The following is a 20,952-nucleotide window of genomic DNA, read 5'->3' as shown; positions in this document are numbered from 1 at the left end:
GATTCCAGCTTGTGAGTCATCCAGCCCTGAATTTTACATGATGTACCACACATATAAGTTAAAGGAGCAGGTGACAATAAAGCCTTGATGTACTTTCCCAATTCTGAACCAGGCTGTTGTTTGATGTCTGGTTCTAACTGTTGTAGATTAATTGACCATAAGTGCATGGATCTATTTATGGGTTCTCTATCATATTACATTCATCTGTATGTCTGTTTTTGTGTCAGTACCATACTCTTTTGGTTATTGTAGCTTTGTAGAACAGCCTGAGGTCAGGGAGCGTGATTTCTCCAGCTCTGTTCTTCCCTTTTGAGATTTTTTTTTTTTTTTGGTTAATCTGGGTCTTCGTGTTTCCATACAAAATTTAAAATTCTTTTTTCTAGGTCTGTGAAAAATGCCATCGGTATTTTGATAAAGATTGCATGAATCTGTAGATTGCCTTAGGTTGTATGGCCATTTTAACAATGTTGATTCTTCCAGTCTAAGAACATGATATATCTTTCTGTCTGTGTTGTATTCAATTTCTCTCATCAGTGTCTTATAATTTTCAGAGTACAGGTCTTTTGCCTCCTTAGGGAGGTTCATTCCTAGGTATTTTATTATTTTTGATGTGATGGTAAACATAATCATTTCCTTAATTTTTCTTTCTAATATTTCATTGTTAGTGTATAGAAATGCAACAGATTTCTGTATATTAATTTTGTATTCTGAAAATTTATAGAATTCATTGATAAGCTCTAGTTTTCTGTTGGTGTCTTCAGGATTTTCTATGTATAGTATCATGTCATCTGCCAACAGTGACAATTTTACTTGTTCTTTTCTAATTTGGATTTATTTTATTTCTTTTGCTTCTCTGATTGCTATGTTATGGATTTCCAAGACTATATTAAAAATAGTGCCAAGTGAAAAAAGAAATGAGAAAAATAAAACAATATCATTTACACAAATTAATAATATATACATAAAAAACAAATATATCTTTTCACAAGAACACAAATTTTTTTTTAATCTATATTAAAATGGTTGTATATGGAAGAGAGAAAGGATGCACTAAAAGGGGATAAAACTGAGTATATTGATAAATAAAAAATGTAACAGAGTTTTTGCATGGATGAATAATGATAATGCTTCATGAACTGAAGAAGATGTTAACTCTCTGCATTCAAGGAAGAGAAAGAAATAAGGAAAGGAAGAAGGGAAGGAAAGAAGGAAAAGAGTCTCTGTGGATTATAATTCATTACAATTCAGGAAAATGAAGCATTCTAAAAGTCCTCTATTTTCTGACTAGTCAATCATAGTCTGAGCACAAGTGTTTAAAAAGGAAAACACAGCATATAGGAGCACACAGAGGCAGATCAACTCGGTGTCACACCACCAACATGTTGAAATTCAGATGCATGGAATAACAGCATGCTAAAAGCAGGAGGCTTGCTCACCCCTCAAAAGGAACAAAGCAAGACAGAATCACGACTTAGTTCTTGAATGTGACATGGAGCCAGTGTAAAGAATGTTGTTCTCAGGAGCCCAAATCCCCTCCTCCAACTATGATTCTCTAAAAATACCAGGAGCGCTCTAGCCAGGCTGCCAGGATAGTACAATCCAGCTGTGGTGGATGGGTAGAGCTCTCCTCTGAGGGGAGTACTGGGCTCACCCTAGCTGGCAGTGGTGGATTAAGGTCTGGCCATTCTTCTGGGTTTCGTCCGCTTCCAGGAAGAGTGGGCCAAATACCTTCTGCTTGCCTTTGATAAAAGTAACCCCTCCAGCCTCCTTTTCCAAGAGAAGAGGGGTTCTCAGAGTAAATGGAAAAGACAAACTAAGAATCTGTTTCATGCAATGAAAATTAATTGTGATAGGACTTCTCCAGTCTTGTGGAGTGCCCTTTCTCTGTAAACAAATGCCTGCTCCTGCTGCACAGAGCCCTAAGAAACCCACATTTGGGAAAGTGGCTCAGGTATGTTGTCTCTGTTAATTGAGTGGCAGACAGCACTGTACCAACTCAATACATCTGACAAAAGCTAGTAGGCTCTAAATCTTGTGTCCTTTGCAGAGGCTAGTGTAGTAGCATTTTCCAAAAACTTTCAAAAAGGTTGCTCTTCCAGGACCATTGGTCAGGTTGGCCAGGAGCTTCAACAGGTTTGCCACTTTTTAACAGCTTATTGTGAGAACCAAGGACAGTACCAGAAGCTGGAGTCCGTGGTAAGCTATAATATATGTTGGTGGTTAGGAGCTTATGCTCTTAATTCATGGAGCTTCCTTTCAAATCGTATCTCCAACATCCATTCATTTTGTGACTTGGCCACGCTACCTAGCCTCTTACAGCATTGCTGGAAAACCAGAGACAAATTGTGGGAGAACCTCATCCCAGATCAGACATACAGAGACTCTCATATGAGTTGGCTGCAGTCGTCACTGTGGCAAAAGCAGCACAGCAGCAGTCACGAATCTTTCCAGTGTGAGAGGGGACATCTCTGGTTGGCTGTAGTTCAGTGGTTCTCACCCAGGGACAATTTTTCTTCCTCCCCGCTCACCTCCCAAGGAGATTTGGCATCTCAAAAGACACTCTTGATTGTCTTAAACTGGGGTTTGTCTTACTGGCATCTAGGTGGTAGAGGCCGTTTGTTGCTAAAAATCCTACAATGCACAGGACAACCACCACAGCAATTGTCCAGCTCAAATGCCCATCGTGTTGAGGCTGACAAACCCCAAAGAAAAATGAAAGCCAGCCTAAAGCACAACCATGCGCCTACCATATTGTCTTGGCTCAGAGGTCAGGAATGTGGCTAAGACTGAAGTTCATGCTGAAGCAGCCTCCACAGAGAGGGGGCTGGATGCACCACAGGCCCATATCTTATTTTCATCAGCAGACCCTCCTTTTGTGGTTGCTGGTGCTGGTAGACCGATTCCTATCACTTGAGTCAGGGAAACCAAAAAGGCAAGGGCTCGTGGTTGGTGAATCATTTTAAAGAAGGACGTGGTCTCCTTTTCCCCTGACTGATGTTTATCACTGAAGACAAAAAGCAGAGAAAAGAGAAGAAGTGAAATGTCTATCAGTTCCTTTCTGTGACTCTTCAAAGGACTGATACTGTGAAGTCATAGAAAGGGCTTGCCTGCTGGATGCCTGTGGGATCATGAGTTTATCTGCATCAAAACACGAAGACTAATAATTTTAAGAGACAACCCATGAAAACGAGAACCTCTTCTCTGTATCAGCTAAGTGAGGTACATCAGTGTCGTGCACGTGTGCTAAGTTGCTTCAGTCATGTCCGGCTCTTTGCGACCCTCTGGACCAGAGCCAGACAGGCTCCTCTGTCCATTGGATTCTCCAGGCAAGGATACTGGAGTGGGTTGCAATGCCCTCCTCCAGGGGATCTTCCTGACTCAGGGATTGAACCCATGTCTCCTGCATTGGCAGGTGGGTCCTTTACCACTGGCACCACCTGGGAAGCTCTCACATTGGTGCCAGTTCTCACAAAAAGAACAAAGTCTCAGTTGCAAGGTCAGCTTAAAAAAAAGAAGAAGAAGAAGAATCATTTGTTCTGAGAAGGCAAATTCCAAGCAAGACAACACTCAGCAGGGAGGGATGCGCTACCTGTACCAGAAGGGCTATAGAGAGAAGGATCAGTTGCTCAGACAGATAAGATAACAGAACCTAAGACAGAGGACTCAACTCAACAGGAAAGTGAAAAGTTTTCCTGAAAACAAAAAATGGACCTGTTGAATTTAAAGAGCAGGAAAAAAAAAAAACAAAACTGGGTCTGAAAGAAAATGGGCTTTGGGAGCTGGGAGAGAATCTAGGACTAAAGAAAGGTTGCTGATCCATCTCCATCAAGGAACTCCATTTTTTGGCCTTTCCTGAGTAGAGGTGGTGTCCCTCAGGAGCCTGAGGCTTCCTGAGATAAACAGGATCCACTTTACATCGGGGACCACTGAATGATTTCTCATTCATCCGTCCCAACTGCTTCTCCTCACCAGGTCATTTTCACAGTCAAATCCTCTGCAGGCCCAGTGGCCCCTTTCTGTCTGGTCCCACACCACTTAGCCCCCACTCACCCTTTCCAGCAACCACTGCAAACATCACTCTGAGACAGGCAGGGCTGAGGAGCTGTGACATCCGGACTTCCTTGGCCGCTCCTGTCCTTGGTGATCATTCATCAATAGCAACATTTTAAACTCACATAGCACTTAATACCTTTGGCTTAAGTTCTCTCATTCAGTCTCGGCTCCATCTCTAGGTTGACTTATTGTCCTCATTATTCTTACAAGTAAACTAGAGCTCAGATGGACTGAGTGATCTGAAAGAGCCTGAATATGAACCCAAATCTTCTTCCTCCCAGGTCAGGGCTCTTTCTACACGACACACATCTCTGTGCATCTTCAGCACCATTACACTACACCCTGTAATGCAGCTCTCTTCACGCCTTTTCTTTTTATACTCATCAATATGGGTACTAGTGTCTTCTTAATTAGGTTACCAGTTTTCTAAGGATGTAAGTCAGGTCTCATATTGCTGTTTTGTCAAATGAGTAATGCTCTGTTAAACACTCAATAAGTGTCTAAGCATTTAATTTGCTTTTTAATCCATTACAAAATGTAGGAAATAAGCAACCAAGATGAAAAACACAACATATGTTCTTTGATGTGTATTGAAAATCAGTGAACACCCTGAGGCATTAGTGGTAGTTTTCAAGGCCCGATTCATTGCAAAGTCTCTGAAACCACTGAGGGCCTGAACATGCTATTTGGGTGTCAGAATTCCATTAGAGGTGATTAGACTCAGTCCCTACCAACCTACGTACCAATGCCTCAGTCGGCCTATGGTTCATCAAATTCTTGAATTTCATGCCCCACGTCACTGTGCTTCTGTTGAATGCCAATGAGAATACTGGATGAAGAATCATGGACAACTCATTCCTTATAAATCAACATCAAATTCTACTCTCAGTCTCCATACACAATAGCAAAAAATATGTGTTTTTCTTCAATCCCAAGGATTCAGCTAAATAGTCATGACTTGCTCCTATCATTTTTAATGGGTCACAAAAAAGAGAATCGATCTTTCAGTCCCATTAGACACAGAGGATTTGTCCACGCAGTAGTATTCTGCAACAATAGGAGGGTAGCATTGCCTTCTTGCAAAGCTGTGTAACTTTTAAAGCTAAACCATAGCAGTAGTCCCCACTCCAGGTCAATGAGGTATGTCAGGTACTCATGATTTGAGAACAAAGACAAGAAAGAATAAGAAATCACAGGCATTTTTCTAAATGCTTAGCTCAGATTTTAAAGCTGAAATTTCTACATTCAAAACAAAGTAGAGATTGTGTGTGTCATACTCATCAAACTGCATGCATTGTAGTGTGCACCATTTTTGTATATAAATTATACCTCAGCAAAGCTGTCGAAACAAAGTGACGATCCTAATAGTATGTTTCACTTTGAGTGTTACTGAGAAGAAAAGGGAGAAACAAAAACGACAGCAACAGTTTTCATTAGAATCAGAAACTGTTTTAAAGTCTAATTGGCTCCAGAGGAAATACTTGGGGTGAGATAGCAGGAGTAGGTTTCTTAGGAGCAGGTGGTCACCTTTAAGAAATTCTTCAGCCTGGAAATTCTCCAAGTGCCAGAAGGCCCACACGCGCTGCCCAACTCTTTTAAGGTCCACACACCTAAAGTTTTGGTGTCGTTGCAAGATTTACAGTCTGAACATGGTACAAACAAAAGAAAAAGAAAAAGGAAAACATTTCCATACAGCTGTAATTCTACAAGACAAGGCGCCTTCTCTTCTCCCAGAAATCTTAGTTTCCCTGCCAACTTAGTAACGACATTACTTCGGGGTCAGACCATGAGACCCACATACTGGAAGCTCACATCCAACCACAGTCTTCATGTCAGCCAGCCTAAGGGCCCCAGAATTTGAAGCTCATCCATTCTTTTGGGTAGAAGAGACAAATTTACTTACTTTCCAGGCCAGAAGCTCACTCACCAGACCCTTCATAGAAAGGTCAATTCTCACTTAAACTGCAGTCTCAAAGAAGAGCTTCAAAAGACACAGGTTAATTTCTGAAGAAGGGGAAAAGCTTCCTGAAAGCTGCTTTGACCTCCTTGTTTCTCAAAGTGTAGATGAGGGGGTTGAGAGTAGGACTCAACATAGTGTATAGCACACCAGCCAACTTGCTCTTCTCCGCACTGTAGCTGGAGACAGGGCTTATGTAGGCGCAGAAGACGGCAGCATAGTACATGCACACCACAACAAGGTGCGAGGAGCAGGTGGAAAAGGCTTTCTTCTTCCCCTCCGCTGTCCGCATCTTTAGGATGCTGGAGATGATGAAGCCATATGACACGATGGTCATCAGGAAGTTCAGTATACCATAAAAGGCATCAGCCAGGACAATCATGATGCTGTTCACATAGGTGGAGCTACAGGAGAGAAGTAGCAGAGGAGGGACCTCACAGAAGAAATGGGCGACAACATTGGGGCCACAGAAATCCAAGCGCAGCATCAGCCCAGCGTGGATGGCCGTGTTGAAGGCACACAGTGCCCACACACCCGCGGCCAGCGTGCCACAGAATGCCTTGCTCATCGCGGTGCTGTAGTGCAGCGGGTGGCAGATGGCTGCACACCGGTCATAGGCCACGACCGAGAGGAGGAGCAGCTCGGAAGATGCAGCCCACGTGAGGAAGTACAGCTGGGCCACGCAGCCCCCATAGGAGATGGAGTTCTCCTCTAATACTAGACCCTCCAGTGCCTTGGGCATGATGGAAGATGTGCAGATAATATCCACAGTTGCCAAGTTGAAGAGGAAAAAGTACATGGGGGTACGGAGCCTGGGGTTGAAGGCGATAGCCAAAATGATAAGAATATTTCCTGTGAGTGCCACAGAGTAGAGGGAGAGGAAACAGCTGAACAAGAGCACACGGTACTCTGGGTGCTCTGAGAAACCCTGCAGGACAAACTTTGTTACCAGGGTTTGGTTACTCATGGTCCTTAGGCTGAAAGAGGTTTCTGGGACTATGAGGTGAATCTCCATCCACAGCTTCATGTGATTTCGGGGCTAGAGAGAGAAGCAAGGTGTCGTGAGGAAAGCTGCTATCCCGTTTCATTCATACCCAACATGATGCACAGCAATATTAAATAGATGTATTAAGACTCAGTTAAGATAAACACAAAAATATAACAATAGGCAAAGGGTAGAACATTCAATTCATAAAAATCAGGTAAAAATGTCCAACTGAACTCGTGAAGCATCACTCAACCTCAAAGAAATGCATGCCAAATAAATAATCCACTGTTTATCAGCCATGATTTGGCAAAATTAGAAATGCATGATACTGACTACCATTAGCACAGGTGCCAAGATATAGGCCTCTTACAATTCATATTTCATTTGAGCCACAACATTCACTTCTGGGAATTTATCCTGAAGAAATAAGAGGATCTTCAAGTTGTCATTACAGCATTATTTATAATAGCGAACATTTTAAAGTAGCCTATACTCTTAAAGATGAGTCTGTATGATACATTGATATAATATATTGCAGTGTGCTTATCAGAATGAAGGTTTAGAATGCTTATGAAACTCTGATGCTTGTGAAAATAAACGAAAATGGTTCAAAATAAGTGTGTACAACTTTTGATCATTTTGAGTCTTAAAAAAGCATGTCTGTATACGTACCTGTAGGAAAAAACGGCTGGTGAGTGATGGACTCGGATTTCAACAGTGAGGATGGATTGCAGTTGATTTCCTGTCGTTTTTGCTGCTCTGTATTTTCTGATTTTTCCATTTACTAACCTTTCTAAAAGGCATGTATATCATGGAATTCTCTTTCTAACAATTCTTCTGTAGCTCCCCATCACTGACAGAGGAAAGGCTCCCACCTGCTACTCCTGGATCCACCTCCTCTTCAGCCAATGTCTTCCTAGTGGTCTCACCCCTCAAAGCCCAACCACGCCCACAGCTCCCAGTCTTGTCAACGCATGAACCACACCAGGCTTTTGTGCATTCATCCTTGCAACCCACTCAGCCAGGAATGCCCTCCTTCTCAGGAGCCAGCTCTTTTACCAGCACCCCACACTTTTCAAATATCCCTTCCCTAGAAACAAAGGACCATTTTCTCCTTCATAGCCCTTCAGGATCCAGAACTCACTTCTATTGTAGAGTCTATTACAAGTCACTTTGTGATCAAGGTATCCAAATATCTGCCCTATGGTAGGTATATCTGCCTCATTTCTCTCTGGGCATCCTTTTGGGGCACTCAACCCAATGCCTGGCATGGAACAGGTGGGCCCTCTGATATGTTTGTTGAAATAATGTTGAAGAATAGTCTAGTATGGAGAAGGAAATGGCAACCCAGTCCAGTATTCTTGCCTGGAAAATCCTATGGACAGGGAAGCCTGGTAGGCTACAGGCATGGGGTTGCAAAGAGTTAGCCACAACTGAGTTGAGCACATAGTCAAGTATAAGCAAAAGCAGAATCCTTTCTATTCTCAACATTGGGTACATTCTGTATTGTTTAACACGAAATGTATAACCACATTTGTTTCTTCCTTATTTTCAACTTTTTATTCATTAAAATAGTTAATTAAAGGAAGATGCTCACTTTCAATTCAATGTTCTGTTTTTTTATCAAAATTCAATGAATGCAATTATCTCTGAAGCATTAAAAGGTTTACATGAAATGACTAAATTTCACCTACAGTTGAATCATATCACCATCTTTGTAAGGTGAAAACTGCTTTTTTCAAGATGAGAATAAAATTCCTCTGACTCAGCGCAATAGGCTAAGTTAGTGTGGAGTCTGTTCAAAGCAGATGCAAATGATGGAGCACCACCCTCTTCTTCTCTGCAGCAAAGTACCCTGTCAGTTAACCAGCTTGGTGGATATAATAAACACAATGTGATTCAGCTTACTTCATTTTTTCTTGGGACAAAAAAATAATATATACTACTTTTGCCCAGTTTGTGTTGAGGATCTGGAGATAATATTTGCTTCCTCTGAAACTGTTTTTGCTCTGCACCAATCTGGTGAGCGATTCCTGTTTAAGTCCAGGGACTCCTACGAGCCCGAAAAGCTGATTCAGGCTGAAAAGGAACAGCGCTGGGTTTGCCCCCATGAATGTCACTAGACAAGGTTTCTGCATTTCCCACTAGTGTCTTCCCTAGGATTCTAACCATCTGATGCCTCCAATTATCACTTTCAGTCACTCCACAGTACAGACCACAAACCAGAGACTCAAGATGCTGTGGCCACACCTAGGGGGAGACAGACACGGAGCAGCAGTGTGCAGGCCTATCACACACCGTCAGTGGAGCACCAAGAGAGCCAATCATGAAGGAAACTTTAAACCTGTTCCTTCTCTGAACTCGGCTCCAGAATCAAGATTTCAAAAATTTAAATAAACTACAATATAAATGGAAGTTTTGAACAGGTACTGAGTACAAGGAAGTTTCAAAAAAACTGATTCACATTCAAAGAACGAATGACCTCTCAGATAATTGCCCTCTTACTGTAATTTCCAAGGCAGGTGGACACCTCTCCATCCAACTGATTAACAGAAAGATCAAAGAGTCAGAGCACCAAGACTCTCTCTGTGAGAATGACCTTAAAATCTCTGTTGGACCTCAGCCGGTCATTTCCTATCCTGGAAACTTTTCTCTCCTGAGGTTCATAGGGCATTGGCTTTAATTCTCATCAAGCATCACAAGATTATTACAAAGATGCAAGGGGAAAAGCAGATTTCAGGTACCAGCAGTCAAGTTTTCACACATTCTACATTCAGACAGCATGGGTCCCCAGACGCAAGGTGATAGGGCTTTTAAACAGTGGTCATTTTCCACACTCACCAGGCCACTTGGCACTCCATTTTCAATGAAAATATAAATTCATCTTGGATGATTTAATCACTTTAAAGAAACAGTATGCAGTGTCCTCAGAATTCCTGAAATTAAAAACTTACTTCATTGAGGTTTTTTTGGGGGGTGCAGGGGTTAGCAAAAAGGTAGATTGAATTTTCTGTGGAAGGCAATTTATTTTTAGTGAACTTTTAGTTTCAGTTTACTATTTTTAATTTTACAAATGGAGAGTTATTACTGTTTTAAGATATTTAACTAACAACGAGTAAATTGACTATTTCCATCATTTTCATCTCTGAAGGAGTTTAAAGATGTTCACAGATACCATATAATTAATCTAATGTCCTATTACATAGGAAGGTAAATATTCTTATTATAAACGTATTCCAAGAACAGAAACTAAAAATCAGAAAATGTCAAAATCTCACATGTTCAGGTTTAAATCTGAAAGCTAGTTTGAAGATGACCCAGTTCAACCTATTTATTATAAAATCACAAAGGCGTCTAAGTGACGTATCCTAGTCACACAGAGTAGCAGTGATGAAGTTGATATCCAGTACAGGGCTTTGGAATTCTAGCCTAGAATTTTTTGCTATGTAATTTGTTAGTTGCCCTGCTGAGTCCAATCTTGCCAAATGTCAAAAAAAAGTCAAGAAAAATCAACCAACCATGTATATGACAATTTATTATGAGCAAGGCATGGAAATGCAAACCCTAAACGCTCAGCCAGTTTTGTCAAACTATTTGCTCCATTATTTCACTTATTGATTCAGTGGTATTTATACACAGCAAGAAATCCACAAATGTTACTGACTCTGGATCAGCTGAACAAAAAATTAGATCTTTTACATTGTTAATGATTCAAACTAAGCAGACTTACAATGAGGAGAATGAACCACCTTCAGAATATTGTGAATTATTGTGAAAAAATTCTTTCAGCTTTGTGGATTTTAAGTACAGGTGTCCCTTCTCTGTCAACCGCAATCAAGGTTGGAAACATGGTAACCCTGAGGCAGTGTGTAATCTAAGTCAAGGGCAGTCTAGACAGGATGAAAGCTTTCTTTCCCTACTTAAGCTGATATTGGCAAGACTTTGTGACTCATTAGCAAAGTTTGTCGCTGCCTGTGGGAGACACTGGAGACAGATGTTCCCAGTTATTTCTCTAAGTGGACCCTGAAGGAGCAATTACATTAAGTGTCTCTTTGCTGGGTACTTGGCTGTCATCACTGTTCATACAAGGGCCAATTCAGACTTCTGATTCAAATGTTCAAAAAGAGATAATAATAATAATCAAGATATATAAACAAAGAATCCCTTTTCTATGATGTTACTGATATACTACCATTCAGGAATAAATGTGTATTAGTTAAAGGGTAAACTGCTACAATGAAGAGACCCAAATATGTGGTGGCCTAACTTTTTCTCTTTCACTCAACAATCTGAAGTGTGCATGAATGATGGGGTGGTTTCCAGACTGATGGGGTAGCCTTGCTCGATTAAGTCATTAAGGCACCCACAGGTCAATAATTCTTAACCTCTTAAGCTGTTATCCCCTTCACTATAATGAAAGTTGCCATAACCTCTACAAGTCAGCTTGAAGTAAGGGAAAAGATAGGCAGCCTAGGGAAAGTAATTTATTTTAAGCAAGTAAGGAAGATGTTGCACTCATAACTTCTGGCCACATTCTACTGGCAGAAATTTAGTACCGTTGCTCATCTAGCTGCAAGGGTAGCTGGGAAATGTAGTCAAAGTTAGGAAGTCATATGTACACACACAAAAAAAAGGAGACTAAATTTTCGTATAAAATAAACAATTGCCACAAATAAGCAAGAGGAGATGGAAAATAGCAAATTTATCAAACAGACTGGCAGTCAGAGTGAATTTTATGTTACTCTCTAAACAGAGGTTCAAAACAGGAAAAACGAATGATTAGACAGTCACTCAGGAAGGAAGGCAAAAGTGAAGAAAGTAGAGAAGCAATGGATCCACAATGAAAGTTAGAAGAGGAGAGTAAGAAAGTGAATGCAGTAGTTCTAACATCCTTATGCAGGATCCAGAACAAGTCCTAGGGTGATGAAACGTGAAGCAGGACCTCCTGAAGTTGCCATCTGATAGAGAAGAGTGTCAAGCAGAAGTGCGGCATGTCTAACTAAATGAGAACAGGATCTGTGCTATGAGACAGTAGCCAGGGGAACCTTCTGACCAAGCAGACGTGTAGAAACTCATGCACACTTAGGGATCTACAGAACATCACGAGCAGTCCTGCCTGGCAATACCACTGCCTAACCTCAGATTGGACCAGCTCTTAAAACAATACAATTTTTAATTTTTGGTTGATTCTTTATCACCCAGCCATAGCCCTGAGCACCTTTCATGCTCTTCAAGTCCTTCCTCTTCTGCTTTCCCCTCCCATACAACTACTGGCCTTGCCTCATATTGTCCTGAGAAGAGAAATTCCATCCCAGCAGAGACTCCTTCCCACCTCAAAATCCTTCTGCATTTTCATCCTCAGTCTTTGTTGAATCCTGTCCTCTGTCAAGGTTCTATGAAAAACCACCTGAAGAACCAAGAAAGGAAAATTTTCCCCTAGAACAAAACTACGAATATTGTTATTTTTCAAAGATTTCCATAGAATCTTAAGATAATTCTCATCTCAGTCATAATTTGCATACCAAATACTCCAAGAAGTAGGGAAATGTACCCATTGCTGAAATGGAGCAGGACTCTATGGTCCTTGCCCTCCATGTCTTCCGCCTGTCTTTTGTCTGTGGAAAAACTTTAGCCAAAGAATGAGTTTAATCAGAGAAGTAAGAAAATGCAGAAACTAAGGAAAACAGTCCAACAAAACTAAATAATAATAGCTTAGTCATTAACCGTAGTTAAGGACATGTAGTCCTTTCTCAAGGAGCTGTAGATAATATTCTGAGCCATATCCTGTGAGCTGTCTTGTAGAGACTGAAACACCCACCAGGTGGAAGAAGTTAGCTACATGGTGCCCAGATCACAGCCATGACATCAGCTGCCACAATTCCAACTGGCTTCAAGGAAATGGGAACAAACTGACCCGGGAACTGAAGATTAACTGTATTTAAAACAATTACAATGACACGGATCAGACCATCGATGACTAACTTCAAGATGACTGTCAGAACTGACTATGCTGTTTCTGCAGGTAGCCCCCTCCCTCAGCCTATAAAAGGTCTTGTCCACTGATTGTAGTAGCAGGGAGTCAGTCTTTGGAGAGGTGCCCACCCATCCCCCCAGAGAAGGCAATGGCACCCCACTCCAGTACTCTCGCCTGGAAAATCCCATGGACAGAGGAGCCTGGTGGGCTGCAGTCCATGGGGTCGCGAAGAGTCAGACACGACTGAGGGACTTCACTTTCACTTTTCACTTTCATGCATGGAGAAGGAAATGACAACCCACTCCAGTGTTCTTGCCTGGAGAATCCCAGGGACGGGGGAGCCTGGTGGACTGCCATCTATGGGGTCGCACAGAGTCTGACACGACTGAAGCAACTCAGCAGCAGCAGCCACCCATCCCCCGGTTGCTGGCATCCAAAATGAAGCAAACTTTCCCTTCCACCAACCTAGCCTCTTTATCGGCTTTTGAGAAATGAGCGGCCAGACCCCACTTTTGGTTACATAGTAAAGAAAACGTACCAAAATCAGTTCAGAAATGACAAAAATTAGTAGACAAAGATATTAAAACAATTAAAAGTACATTCCATATGTTCAAGAAGCTAGAGAAAAGCATACCATCTGGAGACAAAGATGTAAAAAAAGACACAAATTTAATTTCCAGAGATGTAAACTAAAATATCAGAAATCAATAATACAATGAATAGAATTGACAGCATAGTAGGTATTACGGGAGAAAAGATTAGTGAACTGAAAAAATTAGCAGTAGAATCTACCAAAATTAAGCACAAATCGGGGAGGGGAGGGACTAAGATTAGTGCAACAGTTAGTTATTAAAAAAAAAAAAAAAAAACACAAACTAATATGTATTTGATTAAACCCCATAAGTAGATAAGGGACTTACTCAGACGGTAAAGTGTCTGCCTACAATGCGGGAGACCAGGGTTCAATCTCTGGATCAGGAAGATCTGCTGGAGAAGGAAATGGCAACCCACTCCAGTGTTCTTGCCTGGAGAATCCCATGGATGGAGGAGCCTGGTGGGCTCCAGTCCATGGGGTCGCAATAAGTCGGACACGACTGAGCAACTTCCCATAAGTAGATGAAAAGTAGGATAGAATGTAAAAAACTTGAATTAATAATGGCTACATTTTCTCCAAACTTAATGAAAAATATAAAGTCACAGACCTAATATGTTCAATAAACCCAAAGCACAATAGGTATAACAATTTTAAGTAAAATAAAAGTTTAGTCAATCAAATACTACTAATATATTAAAAGTATGGTACATCATGACCAGGTAGGGTTTATCCCAGAAACACAGGATTGTCCTAACAAATAAAAATTAATCAGTGTCATTCACCATATAAGCAAATTAAAAAAGAAAAACCATGACCATCTCAATAGATGCAGGAAAAAAAACGGACAAAATCCAATACATGAAGCATCCACTTGTGATGAAAACTCGCAGCAAACAAGGAATAGAAGGAAACACCCTCATTCTGATAAAGGAATTCTATGAAATTCCTACAACTAATATCACACTTAATGGTGAAAGACTATATACTTTCCTTTGAAGACCAGGAAAAAGACAAAAACATATGTGCCTTCACAGACAAGTTGGCTGCATGTGGAAACAATCCTACAGATCTAAAAGCAAATAAAAACCCTTCTAGAATGAATAAGTGAGTTTAGGGGTGTTGCAGGTACCAGATCGGTATATACAAATTAATTGTATTTCTATGTGCTAGCCATGAACAGCTAGAAATTAAAATTAATAACTTTCCTAAATATATAAAATAATAGAAATCAATCTGACAAAAGGCATGCAATATATATATACACCAAAATACAAAATATTGCTTAAAATATAAAACAAAGAGATATGCTATTTGTGGATTAAAAAAGATTCCGTAGTGTTGATTCATTCTCTGCAAAGTGATCTACAGATTAAAATAATCCCAATCAAAGGTCCAGCAGGCTGTTTTTGTAGATATTTCTCAATAAGATCTAAAATGTACACGAATCTACAAACAATCTAGGATTGCCAGAGAATTTTGAAAAGGAACAAAGTTAGAGAACTACCACCACCTTACTTCAAAACTTATTGTAAAGCTTCAGCAACTTAGAAAATGTGCTATTGGTGAAAAGATAAATACATAAATCAATAGAATGGAAGAATTACACCACATATACAGATAATTGACTTTGGCCAAATGTGCAAAGGCAGTTTAGTAGAGAAAGGATAGTCATTTCAATCAAGTGGTATGGATAACCTGGACATCTATAGGCAAAGAAATGAACTTTGATTCATACCACACTTTATATATAAAAATCAACTCAAAATGAATCAGAGACTCAAATGTATAAAAACCTAAAACTATACAACTTCTAGAAGAAAATACAGGAAAATGTTTTTTAATTTTTTTGATTAGACAAAGATTTCTTAAATGCAATATCAAAAGTATGATCCATAAAAGAAAAAGAATTAATAAATTGTGCTTCATCAAAACTATGTAAGTTTTGCTCTTTGAAAAACAAAAAACTGTTAAATCCCAGACTGAGATAAGATATGTTTAAATCACATTCCTGGTAAAGGATTTTTATACAGAATGGAAAAGAATACTCAAATCTCAATAGTAGGACAAAAAACTATCGAATTAAAAAAAAAATGAACAAGAGATTTGATCAGATACTTCACCAGAGAAAATATACGAATAAGCCTATGAAAACATGCAAATGTCATTAGGAAAAAGCAGATTAAAATCACAATGAGATAACCATACACACCTAAATGGCTAACATTAAAACAACTATACTAAGTGTTAAAAATACACTGCTGACAAAAATGAAGATGGTATAATCACTTTGGAAGACAGTTAGTTTGTCAGTTTCTTAAACACTTACCATCCCATTCAAGTGGGCATTTACCCAAGAGAAATGAGAATGTACGTCCTTACAAAAACTTGTATATAGATGTTCATGCAGCTTCATTTTACTAGCCAAAAACTGGAACAAAAATTAAATGTTTAAGGGCGGGTGGAAGAGATAATTAGGGAGTTTGAAATTGACATTACACACTGCTATACTTGAAACCGATAACCAACAAGGACCTTTGTATAGCACAGGGAACTCTGCTTTATATTATATAACAACTAAATGAGAAAAGAATTTGAAGAAGAATAGATATATGTATATGTGTAACTGAATCACCTTGCTGTACACCTGAAACTATCACAACATTGTCATCAACTATACTCCAATATAAAATTAAAAGTTCTATACATCAGTGTCTCTTTTGCTGTCTCGTATACAGGGTTATCATTACCATCTTTCTAAATTCCATATATATGCATTAGTATACTGTATTGGTGTTTTTCTTTTGGACTCTGTGGGAGAGGGAGAGGGTGGGATGATTTGGGAGAATGGCATTGAAACATGTATAATATCATATATGAAATGAGTAGCCAGTCCAGGTTCGATGCACGATACTGGATGCTTCGGGCTGGTGCACTGGGACGACCCAGAGGAATGGTACAGGGAGGGAGGAGGGAGGAGGGTTCAGGAGGGAACACGTGTATACCCATGGCGTATTCATGTTAATATATGGCAAAACCAATACAATATTGTAAAGTTAAAAAATTAAATTAAATTAAATTAAAAGTTAAAAAATAAGTAATAAAATACTTTATTGCTAAAAATGCTAACCATCAAAAAAACTGCAATGTTTATCAACATGCAAATGGATAAACAACAGTGATACAATTGAAAACCTCTCAAAAATAAAAAGAATGTACAATCAGTCAGTCAGTCAGTTCAGTCACTCAGTCGTGTCTGACTCTTTGCGACCCCATGAATCGCAGCACGCCAGGCCTCCCTGTCCATCACCAACTCCCAGAGTTCACCCAGACTCACGTCCATCGAGTCAGTGATGCCATCCAGCCATCTCATCCTTGGTTGTCCCCTTCTCCTCCTGCCCCCAATCCCTCCCAGCATCAGAGTCTTTTCCAATGAGACAACTCTTCCCATGAGGTGGCCAAAGTACTGGAGTTTCAGCTTTAGCATCATTCCTTCCAAAGAAATCCCAGGGCTGATCTCCTTCAGAATGGACTGGTTGGATCTCCTTGCAGTCCAAGGGACTCTCAAGAGTCTTCTCCAACACCACAGTTCAAAAGCATCAGTTCTTCGGCGCTCAGCTTTCTTCACAGTCCAACTCTCACATCCATACATGACCACTGGAAAAACCATAGCCTTGACAAGACAGACTTTTGTTGGCAAAGTAATGTCTCTGCTTTTGAATATGCTATCTAGGTTGGTCATAACTTTCCTTCCAAGGAGTAAGCGTCTTTTAATTTTATGGCTGCAGTCACCATCTGCAGTGATTTTGGAACCCAAAAAAATAAAGACTGGCACTGTCCCCACTGTTTCCCCATCTATTTGCCATGAAGTGATGGGAACAGATGCCATGATCTTAGTTTTCTGAATGTTGAGCTTTAGGCCAACTTTTTCACTCTCCTCTTTCACTTTAACCAAGAGGCATTTTAGTTCCTCTTCACTTTCTACCATAAGGGTGGTGTCATCTGCATATCTGAGGTTATTGATATTTCTTCCGGCAATCTTGATACTAGCTTGTGCTTCTTCCAGCCCAGAGTTTCTCATGATGTACTCTGCATAGAAGTTAAAGAAGCAGGGTGACAATATACAGCCTTGACGTACTCCTTTTCCTATTTGGAATCAGTCTGTTGTTTCATGTCCAGTTCTAACTGCTTGCTTCCTGACCTGCATATAGGTTTCTCAAGAGGCAGGTCAGGTGCATATGCAGTTATATGGCTGAAACTCAAAGTAACCAGAGTGAGTGAAGAAAAAAGGGTACATGCTACATGATTCCATCTATATACAAATTCTAGAAAAATGTATACTATTCTGTAGTAACAGAAAGCAGATCAATGGTTGCCTGGGGAAGGAATGAGGAATGATTAGGAGAAAGCATAGGGCAACTTTTGATAGTGATAAATACATTTGTTAATTTTCTTGTTTCTGGTGATGGTTTCACCTGTGCCTGAGCTTTTCATATTGTAAATTTTAAATATGCGAAGTTTGTTGTATGTCAATTATATTTCAATACAGTTGTTAAGAATTTATTTTACCAACAACAACAACAAAAAAAACACCCTACCTGACAGCAAGTTGCAGTTGTCTAGGAATGAATCAAAATAAAGGACTCAGAATGAAGAAGCTATGGCAAAAAAAGAAAAAATACTAAGAGTAAGGATGAAATTCATTTAAATATAAAATCATCACTAAGCAACTGTGGAATCTGTGGTTACAGGACAATAAATATAGCAATATAAGACAAATGTTTAGAACTAAAATTCTATGACAAGGAGTTTTGATACATATTGCCTAATTGCCAAGCAAGGAAATGTTTTTACAACTACACCCATACTATTTTGGTATTTCATCTTTGCTAAGTGAAAAAATATGTTCTTGCTTTATATTCTATTTCTTTAATTAGAAAGGTTGAACAGCTTTTCATACATATTCAATTTGCATAGCTATTATTTTTCCCAATTATTTGCATGGAGTCTTGCTATATTTAGAAGTTATTATCTACCACATACTACAAATAGCTTTTGTTTAGTGTGTGTATATCTATGTGTGTATCTGTGTGTATAGAAATTTTGAACTTTTCATGTAGTCAAATTAAAAAATATTTCCTGTTGTGAGTTTTGGCTTTTCTCTCTTGCTGGGAAAAGCATTCTTTACTCTAGAATGTTAAAAAATAGTGTTTCTACTTAGCAATTTTGAGGTCTACTATTTTATACCTAAAACTGTAAGTCAGCAGTTCCTCAAAACTTTAGCATAGAATTATCATGCGATTCAGCAATTCCACTTCTGGGTATATACTCAAAAGAAGCAAAAGAAAACATTCAAACAGATACTTGTACACACAAGACCATAGCAACATTATTCACAATAGCCGAAAGCTGAAAGCATGCCAGGTGTCCATTTATAGATGACTGGATAAACATTTGATGCATATGTACATGGAATATTACTAGTTTTAGAAATGAAGGGAATTCTGGCACGTGCTGCAACATGAATGAACTTTAAAAACATTATGCTGGCTGAAGTAAACCAGTCACAGAAGGACAAATACTCTATGATTCCCGTTATATAAAGTACCTAGAGTAGCCACCTTCATAAAAATAGAAAGGAAAACTGTTGTAATCAAGTTCTATGCTAAGTCACTTCAGTCGTGTCCGACTCTGTGCGACCCCATAGAAGGCAGCCCACCAGGCTCCCCCGTCCCTGGGGTTCTCCAGGCAAGAACACTGGAGTGGGTTGCCATCTCCTTCTCCAATGCGTGAAAGTGAAGTCGCTCAGTCATGTCTGACTCTTAGCGACCCCATGGACTGCAGCCTACTAGGCTCCTCCATCCATGGGGTTTTCCAGGCAAGAGTACTGGAGTGGGGTGCCATTGCCTTCTCCGAATCAAGTTCTAGAAGAAGGGAATGGAGAGTTATTGTTTAATGGGTATGAAGTTTCAGGTTGGGAAGACAAAAAAGTTCTGGACATGGACGGTGACAGTGGCTGCATACAGTGTTGATGAACTTAATGTGACTGAATGATATAGTCACAAATGGCTAAGAGGGTACGCATATACATAATGTATATTTTACCAAATTTTTTTTTAAGTGTGATTCAGCCAAGCATTAAGATCGGAAGATGGTAGCCATTATTCTAACCATTTATTGAAAAAAAATCATCTTTTCACTACTGCTTTGAAATGCAGTATTTATCTTCCTTCAAATTTCCACCATTATATTGAAATTCTCAATTCTTATCTGCCTATTTCCCCTTTATTATCAAACTTTTATTTATCGTATTGAAATGATATGCACTGACATAGTATCCAGAATGTTTTGGCTCTTACTTTATCTTTACCCAGCAGGAACTTTAAAATCACCTAGTGTAGTTTCAAATACAACCTCGGTAGCTTTACCGATGTTACACTTATGAATCCATTTAAAAGGATTAGACATTTTCACAGTATCGATCCTCCTCTCTAAGAGTTAACCATTAACCATGTCTTTCCATTTTAATCTCCTGTTTCATATTTCTTAGTAAAAGATTAAAGATTTTTGATGTATAAATCTTGAACACGTATTACCAGGTGTATTTCTAGTTATTTTATCTTTCTTGTAACTTTTATAAATACTCTATCATCATTCTTACTTAATTTTGCAAAATTTTATATTTCTTGATTCATTTATTGTTTCTAAAAGAAATGAGTTGAATTTATCTGTTTGCGCTTATATTTCCTGCAGTTTTATCGTACGAAATTTGGTGTTATATTAGTATATGGTATTATTCAGCTATGGCTGTCATATAAAATACCATAGATTGGGCAGCTTAAAGAACAGAAATGAAAAATCTTCTCACAGATCTAGAGTCTAGAAAATCCAAGATCAAATACCAGTCAATTCCATTTCTGGTGAGAACCCTTCCATCATGACTGCCTCATGGAATAGACTTACAGGGGAAGTCACTTCACCCTTCTGAACTTCTTCCCAGTTGTCAGCTGAGAGCAACAACTAGAATTCACCTCTGCCACCTCTCAAAGCCATCATGAGAAGCACAATAAAGTCCTGTTATATGAAAATGCTCTGTATTATATGAAGTGTTATGCAAATGTTAGTTGAAACTATTATCATTAGTCTTGTGGATCAAAAAAATTTAAACTCTAAGTCTAATCCTTTGAAGGAAAATATTATTTTTCATTCATTTTATAAATTACACCTACCTTCTCACCCACATCTTTGGTTAAGAACTAGGATCCTGTGGTTAGATGCCAAGATTCAAATCCCAGCTCCATCACTCACTAGCTATGTGACCCCGGGAATGCTCTTTGGTCCCTCTTCACCTCAGTTTTGCCATCCGTAAAATGAGGGTCAGAATAGTA

At 39.4% G+C, this 20,952-nt stretch overlaps 1 protein-coding gene across 1 annotated transcript; it reads right to left on the bottom strand.

Moving 5' to 3' along the window:
• Positions 1 to 6,050: 6,050 nt before the first annotated feature.
• Positions 6,051 to 7,037, bottom strand: OR13A1 (olfactory receptor family 13 subfamily A member 1). The gene has a single exon (XM_005906594.1). The coding sequence runs from the start codon at positions 7,035 to 7,037 to the stop codon at positions 6,051 to 6,053; it is 987 nt and encodes a 328-aa protein (XP_005906656.1).
• Positions 7,038 to 20,952: the final 13,915 nt, after the last annotated feature.

This window comes from Bos mutus, chromosome 28 (assembly GCF_027580195.1).
Source record: "Bos mutus isolate GX-2022 chromosome 28, NWIPB_WYAK_1.1, whole genome shotgun sequence".
Lineage (NCBI taxonomy): Eukaryota > Metazoa > Chordata > Mammalia > Artiodactyla > Bovidae > Bos > Bos mutus.
Note: the sequence above shows the minus strand (reverse complement) of the source record. Positions and strands in the feature narration are given on the sequence as shown.

What these genes read in the sequence shown, in the direction of transcription:
- OR13A1 (XM_005906594.1), bottom strand. Translation starts at nt 7,037, where the DNA reads ATGAAGCTGTGGATGGAGATTCACCTCATAGTCCCAGAAACCTCTTTC.